Source organism: Talpa europaea (assembly GCF_964194135.1).
Source record: "Talpa europaea genome assembly, chromosome: 14".
NCBI lineage: Eukaryota > Metazoa > Chordata > Mammalia > Eulipotyphla > Talpidae > Talpa > Talpa europaea.
In genome coordinates, this window is record NC_140082.1 from 24,306,502 (window position 1) to 24,322,544 (window position 16,043).

Genomic DNA, 16,043 nt, shown 5'->3' on the forward strand with positions numbered 1-16,043 from the left:
ATGGCATAATTTGTGTCCAAAAGCTAGTCTCGGTGACATGGTTTACCTAAATGGAAACAGCACCCCTGTCTACCTGCTATTCCTAAGTCCCTGATTGCTTTCATATTATCAAAGAACTGCCTCAAATTATGTAGTTACTTGTCATGAAACTGCAGATAGGTAGATAGATAATCTCCATGGTGTATATTTCTTTATTTTCTTTTTTGTTTTGTTTTGGGTGACGGTGTGTATCTCTGTGCCTTACCACACTGTAGATTTTGTGCTTTGAGAATATTATTAAGAGCTGTAATTTGGGGCAGAAATTCTCTTTTTTCCTCAGTGACAGTCTTGTGGTTTGAGTTACAGTTACAAATTGGGGCATTTATTCTGGCTTAAATAGCTAAAAATTAGAAACAACTCTGAGAAAAAGATACTCAAGTTGAAATTCATATCTAACGAAGGAGTAAATTGACTAGAATAATTTGAAGCAAAATGGCAGATAGTCTTAAATTGAAAGCCCTGCAATTCCATTCACACCATATTATGTCTTAGCTCTGTTCTGTCAGAGAACATTCACAGACCTATTTTTTCTTAGGAAAATAACAGCTTTGAAAGCGCTGATTTCAAATGTGCTGCATTTTGGGGTCTTCAAGACTAAGTTTAGCTGTCAGGTAATTTAAACTATACATAATTTTCTGCCTTTTCCCCAATATTTAGGAATTATAGAGCCTCAAAACAATATTTTAGAAATTTTTACTTGAGACAACTAAACAAAGTGTGTAAATGAATGGTTGAATGTAATGTGTGTACATAGATCTAAACAGTACATCTAAATTATCTTTCTTTTGCAGTTAGCAGGTAATCAGGGATATTTAAATATTCAGCTTATATTTGACTAATGCAACATTGTAAGCCTGTTATTTGAATTTAAGGAAGAAAATGGTTACATAATCTTCAGGCTGAGTTTGTCCTTATGCTGATGTTGTCCTGGGGGCAGGACATTTTTCAGGGGATGTTCACAGAATGATTTTGAAAAGCATTAGATGGCCTCATTATGGACAGCTTTTTACTGCTGAATGGAAAAGTGGTTGAAATAATATTAGAAGATGTGATTTGAACACAGTCTTGAAATTATTCATATGGGATAAAGTTATTGAATAACATTTGTCCTTCATACAGTAGGATACTATTGGCAATGGGGGGAAGAAATTAAACAACACACACATACATACACTCATATGTCAAAATGACCTTTCAAAGAAATCTGAAAGCCTTTGCTTCAGAAGGGATACTATGGTCTGTGATTTGTATTTACTTTTCCAAAAGTGAATGAATTATTCTCATTGTAATTTCTTCCAGACATGTTCTAGCTTCTCATCAACCATAGTCACATAAACTTCCTGTGGGGTTTATACCTCAAAGTCCACCGCAAAAAAGTCAATGGCAAATAGAGTAACCTTTGTGAATCTAACATACCTGACTTACACATGCCCCTAAACCCTCTTTTCTTTTGCTTTCCCCTCCCTCTCATCCTGTCTGCCCCACAGCAGGAATGACGGGTGAACTGCTGCTCTCTCGAAGGCCAGGTCAAGTCCTCATTGCTTCTAGAAGCTTCCTTGCTCTGCAGATCATGTGTTCTTTCACATTTCTGAATTCGCATGGTTATTGGGAGATTAATCTTAACACTCTTTTGTGATTACTTCATGCTCATTTTTTACAAGGGATAGTTAAGAATTTCGGCCTTGATTATTGGTTTTTAAATCCTGGCTCCTCTCTAGCTCTGGAATTTTTCACCAAGTGAACGAATCATACTGACCTTCAGAGTTTCTATTTATAAAATGGGAATTTGTCAGTTAATGCATATGACATGCTAGTTTAGCTCACAAGTAGGAGAACTGAAAAACAAAAACAAAAACAAAAAACAAACAAGTAGGAGAACTGACTGTGCCAGCTCACCTGAAATGAAGGGGTTCTTGAGTCTTTCTGTACTGAGTGAGTTCTGAGCAAACTAAGTTGGTCCCGTAGTTGTCAGCCTTTCACTTATATTATTCAAAATTATACGCGTTATTTTGTATTCCTTGGGAAGCAGAACCATTTGCTACTTCTTCCCCCATTGATTTTCATAGGAGCCCATGCTGAGGTGCTTAAATACCTTATTTTGTATCCCATTTTCTTTTTCTTTTTAAAAAGATTTTTTTTATTCATGCATACGAGAACCAGGGTACAGCCAGAGGTGTAGGAGGGTCAGAGGACTCACCAGAGACAGAGTGGGAAACAGAACAGGCAGACTGACTGAAGTACACTGCTGAGGGGAGCAGCGGGCGAGACAGGAGAGGTCTGCTGCGCCATTTGGGAATCTCGCTGGCCAGCCGGGATAGAAGTCCTACTGCAGAGGCTGCGGACAACTTCACAGCGCTGCGCTCAATCGCCTGCGCTACCAGGGGAGGCCCTCACGTTTTCTTGAAAAGATTTGCAGTACCTTGTGGTAATTAAATTTATCTAAGAATGAAAAATGAAAGATGATATGGGAGTCTACATGGAAAAATCATTAGGAACCTAGCATTGGCTTGGAGATAAGTCTTAGGTTTTCAAAGATAATTTTGCTTGCACTGAATGTTGTTCCTCAGGTGGGTGAGTAGGTCCTGTTCTGCTTTGCCACCCAGGGATGTGGGGTGGACTTCCATTAGTCTGCTCCCCCTTGGCACCTCGGGATGCTTGCCTTACAGGAGTGAAACATGTTAACTTCTGAATTCCTTCAGTGAGCTTTCTCTTGACTCAAATTTCTGCCCATAATACCCAGTTGCTTTTTGAGTTAAGGGTTTAAACACTTGTCTCCATAAATGCTGGCAACCGTCAATGTGGTATTTCAGCTTGTTTCAACTGCTGTCTCAGAATGTCATAATCTGGGTGATTTCTAAAGGACAGAAATTTATTTCTCACAGTTCTGGAAGTCTCAGATCAGAGTACCAGCAGGGTCAGTTCTCCAGATTGCTATTTTTTCCTTATGTCTCCTAAGATGGAAGGACACTAGTCCCATTCTGAGGGCTCTGTCCTCCTGACCTGACTATTTCCCACAGACCCTGCCTCCTGATGAGAACAACACAAACTGGGTGAATACTGTTGAGATACTATTTGTCTTTAACATAGGAAGGTAATGTTTAAGAGATTCTTTAAGACATTTTGTTTCTCAGGCTTTTGTAACATATTCAGCTGAAATATGTTTTCTTAAGCCATAGTCAAAATAAAATGGAGATTTAACACATTCTGAATAAGGGTTTCTTGTAAGGGTGTAGACTTATGAGCTGCTTGACATACGCTGTGTTTCAGAGTGTGAAAAGGTAACATTCAGCTTTAAGTCTTGAAATATTAGAGCCTCCTGTTACTTGACAAATCTGGTAGAAACATTTATACTCTGTCATTGGTTTGATAATCTCATGAAGTGTCTCTAAATTTCTTACTCTGATTTTTGAAAATGTTTCAGAGGATTACATGTCCACATATAAATGATTTTATTAAGGGATTTTGTTTTGTGTGTGTGTCTTTTTAACATAGCATCTGCAATATTAAAGAAACAAATATTTCTTATGTATTTTAATTGCATGTTTAACTGATTCCCTGAATATGTCCCTAATTACTGAAATTTATACTAATCTAGAGAGATTGCTTATAATATCACAAACAAAATTCACATGACACTGGAAACAGCATTTTATTCCAGAAGATTCTGGCAGAGCATGAAGTCACATGAGGACTTGGGGAGGGTATTTTGAAACTCACTGTGAAGTCTTTGTGTGTATTTAATGTGCAGCGCCTGTTCTTCCTGGAGCTTACCAGCAAAGTCACTCCCAAGGCTATGGTTATATGCACCAGACCAGCCTGTCATCCATGAGGTCAATGCAGCATTCACCAAACCTAGTAAGTGTCTACTTGAAGTAGCTCTTCTTTTCTGGACATCCATGTGAGCTCCAAAATATAAATGCACACAATATTGAGTGAAATAGTACTGCATAGTTAGGTCTATATTGAACATCACAGCCTTTTCTCCTTGTTATTATTCCTTAAATAATACAGCATGCATTTATTTACAGTATTTATGTTATATTTTGTATTGTGAGTATCTAGAGATGATTTAAGGGTATGGGGAGGATGTGTTTAGGTTATATGCAAATGCTACACCATTTTAAATAAGGGACTTGAATATTCTTGGCTTTTGGTATCTGAGGGAGTTCCTGGAACCAATCTCCTATGGATACCCAGGGACAACTATGTTGCACACTTTCATTTAAAGAATAAATGATGATGCATTGTTATTTGTATACCTCTGCTGAAAGAAGCAAGAATTAGAGAGTAGGCCATTGAGAAAGGTAGGCATGATATGAAAACATGTAAAAAAATATGAAGATATTCTACTACTATGATAATCCAATTGTTACTTCATGATTAGCCAATTATGATCTTCATTGAGGTCTAAAAAGCACGACATTTGGTTGTGTTAACTAGTTAATCTTGCCATTAATCAAAATGACCACTAATACCGATATAACTTGGCTGACATATTTCTTCCTACTGGAAATCTTGAAGTACTGATTCATTCATCTGAGGTAAAGCTTGGAAGCAGTGTTGGAGATTGTTAAGGAATGTGTGGCATCTCATGACAAAATTGCTTCTCCAAGCTTCTTATGCAGCCACGAGGCCTTTGCTTGAGCTCTTAGAAACAGGTGGCCCTGGAGCAGCGTTGAAGTCAGTTATAATCGCTCTGCAGCTCTTTGTGTCTTAGCCAGTTTTCTCAGTCTATGAATACACTTGATTTTGAGGTGATCTGATCTTAATATTAACCAAACTCTTCACCTTAAATGTGAAAAAATACAGTACAACTCAATGTAAAACTTTTTCATTAGAACAAGGGTTTAGTTATATGTATGTTAATTTTCAGGACACTTATAGCTAATTTCTATCACTATGATAAACACCTATGAAGTGAGTATGTTATAGGTTTTTCTTTTATTTGTTTTATTGTTTCTGAGAGATAACAGAAGTTCAGTTCTTAGTCACTATTTAAGAAAATTTCATTGCTTCTGCCAGGGGTCTAGGCAGTGGCACCTGTCTGTAGACTCAGGGACAGTCTGTGTAAGTAACCTGGATCTCTGGAGTTATCTGGAGCTGACAAGAGTTGGCTTTACTACTTCAAAGCTTGCTTTCTGATGGGCTACCTGTTAATGTCTTTTTATGTCTGTTCTGGTGCCCAAATAATACATTTTCTTTTTTTGCTAGTCCAGTCACATGAAATGAACACAATTAGGACACCAGGCTCTGGTCCAGAGAAATAAATATGCTTGGAAACATTCCTAATAGTTACTTTCAGTATTGATTGCTTTGTGGTGATGGGCATATGTGGTTGGGACTATTTGGTGTTTGGCATATTCGAGTAAGCTCTGTTTTCCTCTTCCAGAGGACCTACCGAGCCATGTATGATTACAGTGCCCAGGATGAAGACGAAGTGTCCTTCAGGGACGGTGACTACATTGTCAACGTGCAGCCCATCGACGACGGCTGGATGTATGGAACGGTGCAAAGAACAGGGAAGACGGGCATGCTGCCCGCCAATTACATTGAGTTTGTTAATTAAGTCCTCCTCCTTGCCCGTTGAGCTTTATTCTAATGTATACTAAACCCAATCTTTTTAAGAGATAGAAAATACTTTTAAGATGACTTGGCAGTTATTTTACAATAATCTATCCTTATTTGGACAGTTAGACACACAGGTACCAGGATGAAGGAATGACTTCTGGGCTGAAAACAGCAGCATGTTCAGTAATTCCTAGAAACAAAATAATTAGGTCTGGAGACCTGGTGCTGCTAATTGTGTTAATGGTTTCCTCTGATTGGCTATTGAACCCTTCTGGGAAATGTATTTTTGTAGACTTTAATAGAGATGTTGATTGTCCCTTAAATGTAATGAGTATATGAAACTTCTTAGCTGTCACTTTGGAATCACCAGAAGCCAATTCTCTTAATTCAGTAACACAGCCAATAATTTAAAAACCATTTAGCTTTTGAGTCTTTAGGCAATTTCCAATTCAAGTGAAAATTGCCCAATATAATAAATGTAAACAGTGGCAGAATGACACTTTGGTTAAAATTCTATTGACTGGTGGCCTTAGACACCTAGAATCTTCTACTAAACAAAGAAATTTCTTTGCTCCTTTGACTTACTTGGATCTATTTATTTCTCACTTGTACCAAGGCAATCCTACACTCCATTTACATTCTGTGGTCCCAAGTCTATGAGGGTCCACAGAATGGCAGGACAAAATAACTACACAGCTACTCTGCAAAGGGCAAAATTTAAGGTCATCTATATTATTTCCCTACCAGGCTTTTACCCTGTTGCATGTCATGTAGGTTCAAGCTTCTGTAACATAGGCAGCTGCACTGCCCATTCCTGTTATTAAAGCAAAAAGTGTGGCCGATATCTAAAAATCTTTTCCTCTGTGCCAGCTCATCAGAGAAACATATTTTGAAAAGTTGCTTGAGATTCTCCTGCTGCATTGCACTCTAGTTTTGGAAGATTTACACCTTAGCAAATAGTTGTATACTCTAGTACATAAGTGATTTAGGTGTTTATTGAACAGCTTTCATTAACTTAATGCCAGTAATGTTAAGAAAAAAAGAAAACTTGAGAGGACCCAGTGGGGAAAGAAAGAACAGAATATGAAATGTGCTGAAGAAGACCAGCAAACAAAACATTGCCAAATCTGTAAAGAGAGAGGTGATCAGGTTTCTTACTTTGGAACATGATACTCAGATGCTGGAGTGGAAATTTACCCATTGAAACCGGTTAATGAAAAGACTTTCTTTACACTTTTTAAATTTTTTTTCTAAATCATGTTGAGGCAACGAGCTAGGAATGTCAACAGAGATTCTCAGTATAGGTCCCTCAGATTGTTCATGAAAAAAACGAAATGATCACATTTGACTTTTAAATGAGTGACCTTGCAGGCATTAGCCGGATTCTCAGCCATAGCTGTAGCCCTTGCTGGCCAGTCATGAATCATTTTCACCTGGAGTCCTTAGTCAAGCTCTCCTGAGAGATTAACTAACTTCCATCAGCAATTCCATATTTTTCTGATTGTGCCAATTCTTGGGACTTGCAACAGGGTAGCATTCTTGTAAGGTCTGACTCTGCAGTAGTGATGAAATTGGAAAAAAAAAAAAACAATGTTTACAGAAATGTAATAAAATGGATAAGTCTTGTATATTCAAGAAAATTATAATATTCTATAAGATAACTTTTATTGAAATACTTATTAGTCCAAAAGCAAATGTTAATTCATTTAGCTCTTTAAAAAGTTAGCACATACTTTTAAAAATATGTAGTTTCATCTGGCTAAAATTTTATCTGGCTAAAAAATTTAAACAGATTTTACTACATACTACATTCATTCTGCATTTATATGAGACGAACATAAAGTCAAAAGAGAAGAATTCAGACAAATAAGTAGAGAATTTTTTGAATGGATTTTACAGATGACCAAATATTCTGTTTGATATTCTGTTTGAATGACCAGTCATGACTAAATTGTCTAAACCCCATATCTATTTTGATGTCTTATATACAAACCACAAAAGACTAGCTGAACTTGAAATGTTCCTGCAAAAATTTCTGTGCAATTAAAACTGAGGGCAATAAGTATTGCTCAATTTTACTATATCATGAAGTAAATACTTATATTTCACCCAGACAGAACATTTTTTGGTATTATATAAAAAAAAGAGTAGTTGTTGATTAAATTTGCAGACTAAATGTAGGACAGGTACAATTTTTGATAAATAGCACATTTATAGGAAGCTCAAGGGATATTGACTTGAAATGATTATAATCAGGAAAGTTACTATAAAATAGAAGCTTGATGTTTCATTGTTTTTCTTATCCACCAATTTAAGAATCAGAGTCATTGAACGTAAAAGTCAATAATAATATAGGGAATAATTCTCCTAAAATTTTAAGCTTCACACAATGATGGCACAGCAAGATGTTTCTGCTTCCAGCCTTTAGGAATCAAGATCAGAGCAGAATTTAACTAGAGAACAGTTATTTTACGATAAAGACTGAGGGAGAACAAGCTGTCACGTGCTCCTGAGGCTGACTTGGTGGTGTTGTCATTGTTCCTGGAGTATCAGGATATTAAGCATCTCAGCAGAAAAACAGAAAGTAAACACACATGGATATGCACACACACACACAGTATCAAAATGCTATTTTTATAGCATCATTTTGAAAAACTACATTCTCGGACAATTTTCCCCTTCTGACATGCGCTCTCCCTACCTTGAATTTGGCAACAGGTATCTCATCCACAAGGTTGACAGCTAAAGAAGAGTTAAAAAAAACAAATCTTTTTACAATCAAATTAAAGAAGGCTGTGTAAATGCCCAAGCACAGGAAGCATGCTCCTATTTTCTAAATTTGAGGTGTTCTGGAGCTTGATATGAGCACAAAGAACAGTTTGATAACACTTTTAAAGGGTTCCAAAACCAAATCTGTGTGTGGATTGTATCTCTCTTGAGAAAAGTATAGCAACAGAATATAATGCTTTTGTTGTAAGTTTTTGTAGTAAATGTTTCTACTAATTCCTGTTCTCTAGAAGGCTTTCTATTTCTAACCTGAGGCAAAAAGAATTCTTTGTCTTCTTGTTATTGTTTACACATCAGTAGTGAAACCCAGTTTGAAATATTGATGGGATGCCCATGCAGTCTCTGAATCTTCTCAGGCTTCCCCCACCTTCAAAGACCGTGTAGGAATTTGCAAGCACAATTCCCAGGAGCACTTTGTATGAACGTGGATCAGCTCAGCCCAGCCCCTCTCCTGCCACTAGGCAGGTCATTGCTTGATGATGATGAGTTTTGCCCTTTTTCCCAGTCTGTCTTTCCTTCTCCTCTTTGTGTCAGACTGGACAATCATCCTGGAGTTGGGAAACAGACTTTTCTAAAACAGATAGTGGTTGTTCAAGAGATACATCTTTTTCGGGTTTGTCCCTCTCCAACGGAATGTTCTGAATGAAAGATAAAGAAAATGTGTATGATTCCTTTCTAACACATCCCTATATAAAGTGGATATAGTTTATACCAAAATGATAGTAGAGATATTTACAAAAATAGGTGCCTTTTTGATTACCCTTGTTTATCCACGATAGCCTTGGAAAGAAAACCAAGCAAACAAGCTTCTGCCTATTCTATAGTAATATTTTATTATACGCAATTGGTATTTTTGTGGTGGGGAAGTGAGATGCTCCTGATAGATATGAAATATGAGAGCTGATTATATTTTACCTCTAAAGGTTTAGGACTTCAGAAAATACTGATTTCTCCCATATATTTCTGAAAGGTTTTTTGTGGATTTATATATAGTTGAGATGCATAAACATTAACTTTAGGTTTGGGATTTGAAATAACCTGTTGTAAGATAGAAGTATTATGTTATGAGGCTGAATTCATTACGTAAGATGAAATTCACTTCATAAATCATTATACCGTAGCTATTTGCCTCTGATAATCTAAAAGTGGCTTGAGAGTGATTGTTTTGGGTAACTTGATATAGGGGTAAGAAAGTTTTAGTTAAGTTAGAAGCTATGTAAACTAAATCAAGAATGTTAAAATGAAAGTCTCCTTCTGAAGTATTCCATGCCCACTAGGGTACATTCCAGGAAAGTAACTGTCAACTCTTGATCAGAAAACTCAAAACATTGTATGATGCTTCCACAGTCATGCATCCTGTGACCCTTAGACTACTGGAATCCACACACCTGGAAGGACCCCCGGGGAAAATTTCCTCCCTGATTGTCTATATTACTTCAGTGTATTCATGGGAACTCCATAAGCTTTTTGTGTTTGTTAAATGGTATCCAGTTTGCATAGTATTTACTTCCTTGTAGTCCAGTTGCTGTTAAGAATGACTTACTTTAAAGGAAAAGAGAAAACTGCATCAGAGTCTCATTTTTCAGTGTCCATACAATGAATGACTAAGGATCTAGAAGCAGCGCCAAGTGGGTGACGGCCTTGATGATGTGGAACTGTTGGTCTTTGACCTGTGATAAAAACGCAAAATTGAATCATTGTTCACTTTGGCTTCTATTTGGTTCAAAATATGTAGAATTCTGGTTCATGATTAACTTGCAAGATTGTGCTAACTTTGAAAGCCTATGGTTTTGAAGGAGACACCATGTTTTTGAGATAAAGGGGTTTACAGAATGATACAATGTTACTACTATAATCTGGCTTTTGTTATGCAAATTGTTAACACCAGCTATTAAAATCTATTTTAGTAGAAATGCTTTAATTCATGTTTTTTTTTCCTCTACACTGTGAATTTTTAAGCCTTGGTGGACTAGAGCAACATCCTGCTGCCCAAAGGACTAACCTATGCAAACTAGTTCACAATTTAGTGGATGTCACAGTAAGTGTGTAAAGAGACATTACTTCCCCTACACAATGTGCAGTGGCATTGAAGTGACAGTAGAGCCTAGCATTGTGTATGTGTAGTGTTGTCACTCACAAACCCTTCAAGGCTTCCGTAATCATTAGTATTAGTATTCCTTGAAAAGCAAATCACTGATTTATTTATTAAAACTACTTGAACGATGTCAGAACCGGAATGACAGATGGATGCGCCGGCCTTGGCTCAATGTGGTCACTGCAAGTGTTTGCCTGTGATAGAACCGCATTCTCAGATGCACTCTCTTCAGGGTATTATTATTCTGTGTCTTCTTTCTGTATTTGTAAAACATGATAACGCTTTAATTTCTTATCTCTACACATTCAGTTTGCTTAAATAAATGCAGGATATAACAAAATGGTTCTACTTCTTGGTTGTCACCGTGGTTTCTGGGTGCATGGGCCATTGATAATACCCCGGGTTTTAGGTTTATTGTGGCAACTCACGTCAAGTCGCCCCGAAGGTGAGCCCTGACTCCAGAGCACTTATACCTGTGAGTTGTTTCAACTGTATCTCCTGCAAGTAAATTTAGTTTTAAATGATAACAATATTAGGTATTTTGAAGCTCAGTATCTTTCTGATTTTATATCAAAGTACTATAATACATCATTGTAGTTTACTGCTTCCAAGATTAGATTCCTCACATGTCCTCAACAGTACAATTTTAATTTTCTTATGTTTGTAAGATCAAAGAAACAGCTTGGAGCAAAGAATAGAAAATGCAGAAATTGAGTACATGAAACAGAGGATACTCTGATTTCTCAGCTAAGAATGACTCATTTATCATTGAACATAATTGCTTCCCTCCCCCAATTTTCTTTTAATTGAAAAAGTGAGTTAGGTCTTAAATTTACCCTCATATAAATCTACTGAAACTTGGATCCTAGAATTTTCATGGTATATCATACAAGTTCCACTTTGATAGCTCATAATCCCACTTAATTGTAAACTGATAAACTTTGTGGATGACACATTTAGTTCACATGCTCATAGGCCTCTTCTTCCCAGCCTTAAATTTTCTGTTTTTTTTGTGTTACAAAAGAGTGAAGTGTATATTTGTGTGTTATTAGTCATCACATTGATGATATTTCAAATCACAAGCAATTTATTTGAAGAATTTGCTTTCTTTTTCTCCTTCCAAGATTTTTTTTTCTGTCCCTGATTATAAATTTACTCTTCAGAACCCAAGCCACAGAGAAATGAATAACTAGGAAGACTTTTTTCTAAGCTATAATAATTTAGATTTAGAATATTCTATGCTTATAATTTTATTATCCTAACTTAAAAATGTGTGAGGTTTGTTTCATTATGTACTTGAGACATTCAAGATCACCAGGATCCTTGCAAAATAACTTTTTACAAAAATACTGGGAGTTCATAAAAAGTAGATGAAAGTTTTGCTCCCTTCTTTGTGTAATCTGCTTCTGTTACACCAAGAGATTGAATAAGAGTTTTGTGATGGCAGAAAACTGGATATAGTCCAAGTGTGAACTTTGGCTACTTTCTGCAGTTCTAAGCAAAATTCTCAGATCTTTGTCTATTATATTTGTATTTGGGAGCAAAAGAGTTCTGATGAAAATAGAATGAGAAAATCAGCTAAAAGGGTAAAAAGTCAATATTAGAACAAAGGACCAGTTACTGATTTCATGTTTACCATGACACTTTGATCTTTGCCACCTTTTTCTTCTTCTCTTTAAGATGCAAACATGAAAGAGAATAGTAGACCGAAACAGAGGAAAGACCCAAATCCAAACTTCTGTTATTCCACTTGAAAAAGTAAGGAACTTTTCTATTCCCCTTACCCCATTAAAGATGATTCTTTAAGTGATTCTTGACCCAGCATAGCCATACTAATGCCTTTTTCTAGAGGGTTGTGTTACTTTTCAAGGCTGTGTGGTCCAAATGAATGTTTGTTTACGGGATAATCATGTCCTGTCTCCTGTGAACTCATGACCCTGGTCAGCGCTGACTGGGTGGTGGTGACCCATTTCCATATGCCCGGGTGCCCTGGACAGGACTGCGCAGACTTTGCCCAACAGCAGTGAGGGTTCCAGAATCATCCAACCCTCGGTGAAGAGTCTGCGTTCACAGCATGCAGCATGTTGGTTGGTTAGCCATAGTATGGAAAGCTAAACGACACAGAGAAAGAAGGAGCAAGTTAGGACTGAGGAAACAGAAAACATGAGCAAGAAAAAGTCTGGAGCTGGAGGTATTTAGAGTAGGTGGAGTAAAAGGTACAACAGATGCTTGGTCGTGGCGGGAGTCATGGAGAGAAGAGAAGGAACTGGTGTCTGTTGACTCCCTTTGCTCAGGGGACCCCCGGCTCCTGCTACGCTGGATGGAGCATCCAGCCTTCCTGCGCAGAGGCCCTCTCACAGGTCATGAGCGTGGACAGGCTTGGAGGGGCTCCCCAAACAAAACACTAAGCGGCATGTATGGCTTATGTGCCAACTACATTTTTACCGTTCAAACCTTACAAGGTGGTTGTAAATAATTTTTTGTTTTCTTTTACAATATGTTGTATTACACTTTATAGATCCTATTGAAAATCATTTGAGTTGGAAGTTATTTCCCTGGGCAGTGAAGGGTATCCATAATGTATATGAAATGCTTTAACTTCAACCAGTGAGTATGCAGAGAGACAAAACTGGGAATTTTTAGAAATGTTCTCATGATTTCTAAGTGTTTGGCCAAAAAAGGGGGTGGGCACCTTAGAGAGTGACACAGGAGTTTTTACAGGGGTAAAAACTGAGTTTTTTATGAAGATTGTTTAGAAAGACCTAAAATTTCTGGGTTTACTAACTCATCACTCCTGATGAAGGTGGATGAAGCAGTGGCCATAATTTATTCATCCAGGGCTTATGTGATTCAAAGGACAGAAAGCTTACATACTGGCATTGTATATTTGTAGATAGACGTGTGCACTTACACAATTACTTAATCACAGTTTGAGAGAGGTTATGAAAGGGAAGCCTAATGCATCCTGCATTCTGCCAGCTGGGAATGGGGGGGACTATGGGCTTTGGGGAGAGGGGTCAGCAGATTTCTCTGAGGAGCTGCTGTTTGAACTGAAGTCTGAAAACTGCGCTGATAACAGTCTTGGTCCATCTAAGCATTAGACACATGGGGAAATTTAGTCACTGGCAGTGAGTGTTAGAAAAACTCAGTCTTTCCAAAATTTTAATTTAAGCAGCAATGGTAGGTTTTCACATTTTTAATAAAATTAAATTCTTTATGAAAAAAAGTCACCAAGTGCCTGAATTTATATGCATGCACTACCCTTTTACTATTCTGAATATGATTTACTCCATTTAAAAAAACCCAACTTTGCAGGTATCGAAGATTTAATTCCATAAAAAACATTTTGCAGATGTGGAATACTTCACTTCCTCTTTTGGATAATTGATTATTATGTAGCCTTTCCTGTGTCCTTGCTTCTTCCCTAAATATTTTTGGAAAGTGTGTGCTCACTGGAGTTTGTCGTGCTACAGTCTGCAGCAGAACCATTGATTAAACACTGCTCTTCACTGTTTTAAATTTCACAGATTTGGGAATTTTTATTCCCATCTTATATGTGATATGAGTTCGATTTGCTACATTAACTGGGCAGCAAGGAAAAATTACTCTCAGTGTAAGCAAGAAAGTTGTTGGTAATTATTTGTAATAACTCCTTGCTCTGAGGTGAATCAGCTTTGTTCACAGAATTCTAGCAAGACGTTTGAGCATCTGCCTGCTTTGAAAGTGTGCTAGCATATTTGCACAACCATTTAAATTAATAAATGATAGTATTTTGGATGAGTTTGTTTTCCCTAATCGATGCCTAATAAAATGCTTTGTAGTGGGAACACTCCTTGATATTTATAAATACTTCCTGGCTACACATACCTTTTTCTTTTAGAAAGAAATTATTTGAGTTTCAACATGTTGCCACAAAAAAAAATTCTAAACCCTTACATCTTTTTTTTTTTTTTGTGTTGCTTCTTCCCCTTCCCCCAAAAGAGAAGTGCTGATGATACAATATTTTCACATCTGTATGGTAACGTATAGTGTCTTTTGTTTGCAAGCCATATCCCTACTAGTTGACATGAGTTTTAGTGGGGTTGGGGAAAGAGGAGCCTGGAAATCCTGTAGGACAGGCTTGTTTCGTGTGACCCACCTGCTAAGGCCCTTCCAGCCATGGCTCTGCTCTGCCTGCAGCCATCCCTCAGCTGGAAAAACAAGGGACAGACATAGGGAGATTTTTTTCCCGTCTTCTATGATTTCTGTCCTAGAAAGGCATGGGAGTGGGAGAGAGGGTAGTTCCCATGAGGATTTATTTTCATAGCAGACAAATAAAAATGTTTATGGCTTGAGGACAATTAACACATTGTGCCAGCCTCTTAGTATCATTTGAACAGTTTCAATGTTCAATTCAAACAGTTCAATGTTTCAATCTGTTTGAAGGACGTATTTTAAGAACTTCAAATGGGGCTTCTGATCACGATAGAAGTTGCTTGATCATAACCGAGACCCTAAAATGGTATTTCATAATACTTAATTCTAAGAATGCATACGATAGCTGGCTGTCAGGTGAGTGAATGCCTGTGGACAAACAGCATCAGTGACAGGAAAAGGAAGAAAGGAAGTCGTTGAGACAGGGCAAGACCTGAAGCTTCCAAGGTCTCAGTGACTGAAAACCTCAACATTTTTGCCTCAAGTGGAATCGGACCTTTTAAAATTTTTTCACTACCGGGAAGTAGAATACCCGGTGTTGACCTTGTTCATCTTCTTTCTTTGCAGCTTAGTGATGTCCACCAAATAATGCTGCATTCCATTTTGTTGCTTAACCTTTGATTTGGAAAATTAGATTTAGAACACATCTGGAAATTGGTGAGTGCAGATTGGGAGCTATTCTTTGAATTTAGGAGTCTATGATGACCCAGCCTTTATTTGGATATTTGTTTTAAGTCTGAGAAAATACTTTAATCTGAGGAGTGCTGAGTAGGTTCTGTGCTCTGTTGAACTTGGAAAGTCTCACGGTGAGGTGGACGAGTTTTGACCAGCAACATGCAGAGCAGAGGAACAGAGACCATTCATCTGCCTCCTTCCCTTCTTTAGGAAGACATGCATGAATGTCTCATTTGGTAGATTGGAAGGCTAGGGCCTGAGGAATCTGTGACTTTGTCACGAGGACTGGCACATAACTGGGAGGGTGGCTGCAAGCCCAGCTCCTCTTGCCTTTCCCGTCATGCACTGTGGGTCCTGATGGACCCACAATCTGTTTCAAAAGGGGAAGAGAATGAGCACATATCTATAGTTGCCTTTCTCATTGCTTTAATGTTCTAACAAGCACTCTGCCCCACAGCTGTGAGCTCTGAGGAAAGTGATCCCAGGTGGTGGCTCGACTTTGATCACCCCAACCATAGCAAGGACACGTTGGGGTAACACAGCTCTTTATGGTGTCCAGACTCGCGTATCACAGATTGGGAAGCTGGTATCGCATTTCCTTGAAGACTCTGCAACTGCAAATTAAGATAAAAGGAGAACGGGGTCTCCGCACACTGATACGAAGTCAGAATGTGTCTTCCTGTTC

The 16,043-nt window shown here is 37.7% G+C and overlaps 1 protein-coding gene across 3 annotated transcripts in view; it reads left to right on the plus strand.

Annotated features, from left to right (window-relative positions):
• The window catches only part of NEBL (nebulette), a gene marked incomplete at both ends in the record, with an annotated part of 303,643 nt that extends 298,038 nt beyond the window's left edge, over nucleotides 1-5,605 (plus strand). For all 3 annotated transcript variants that reach the window (XM_084254157.1, XM_084254158.1, XM_084254156.1), the window contains 2 exons: nucleotides 3,788-3,894; nucleotides 5,429-5,605. In XM_084254157.1, the coding sequence (XP_084110283.1) occupies nucleotides 3,788-3,894; nucleotides 5,429-5,605 (284 nt within the window). The remainder of the gene's footprint in view (nucleotides 1-3,787; nucleotides 3,895-5,428) is intronic.
• Between the last annotated feature and the right edge of the window lie 10,438 nt (nucleotides 5,606-16,043).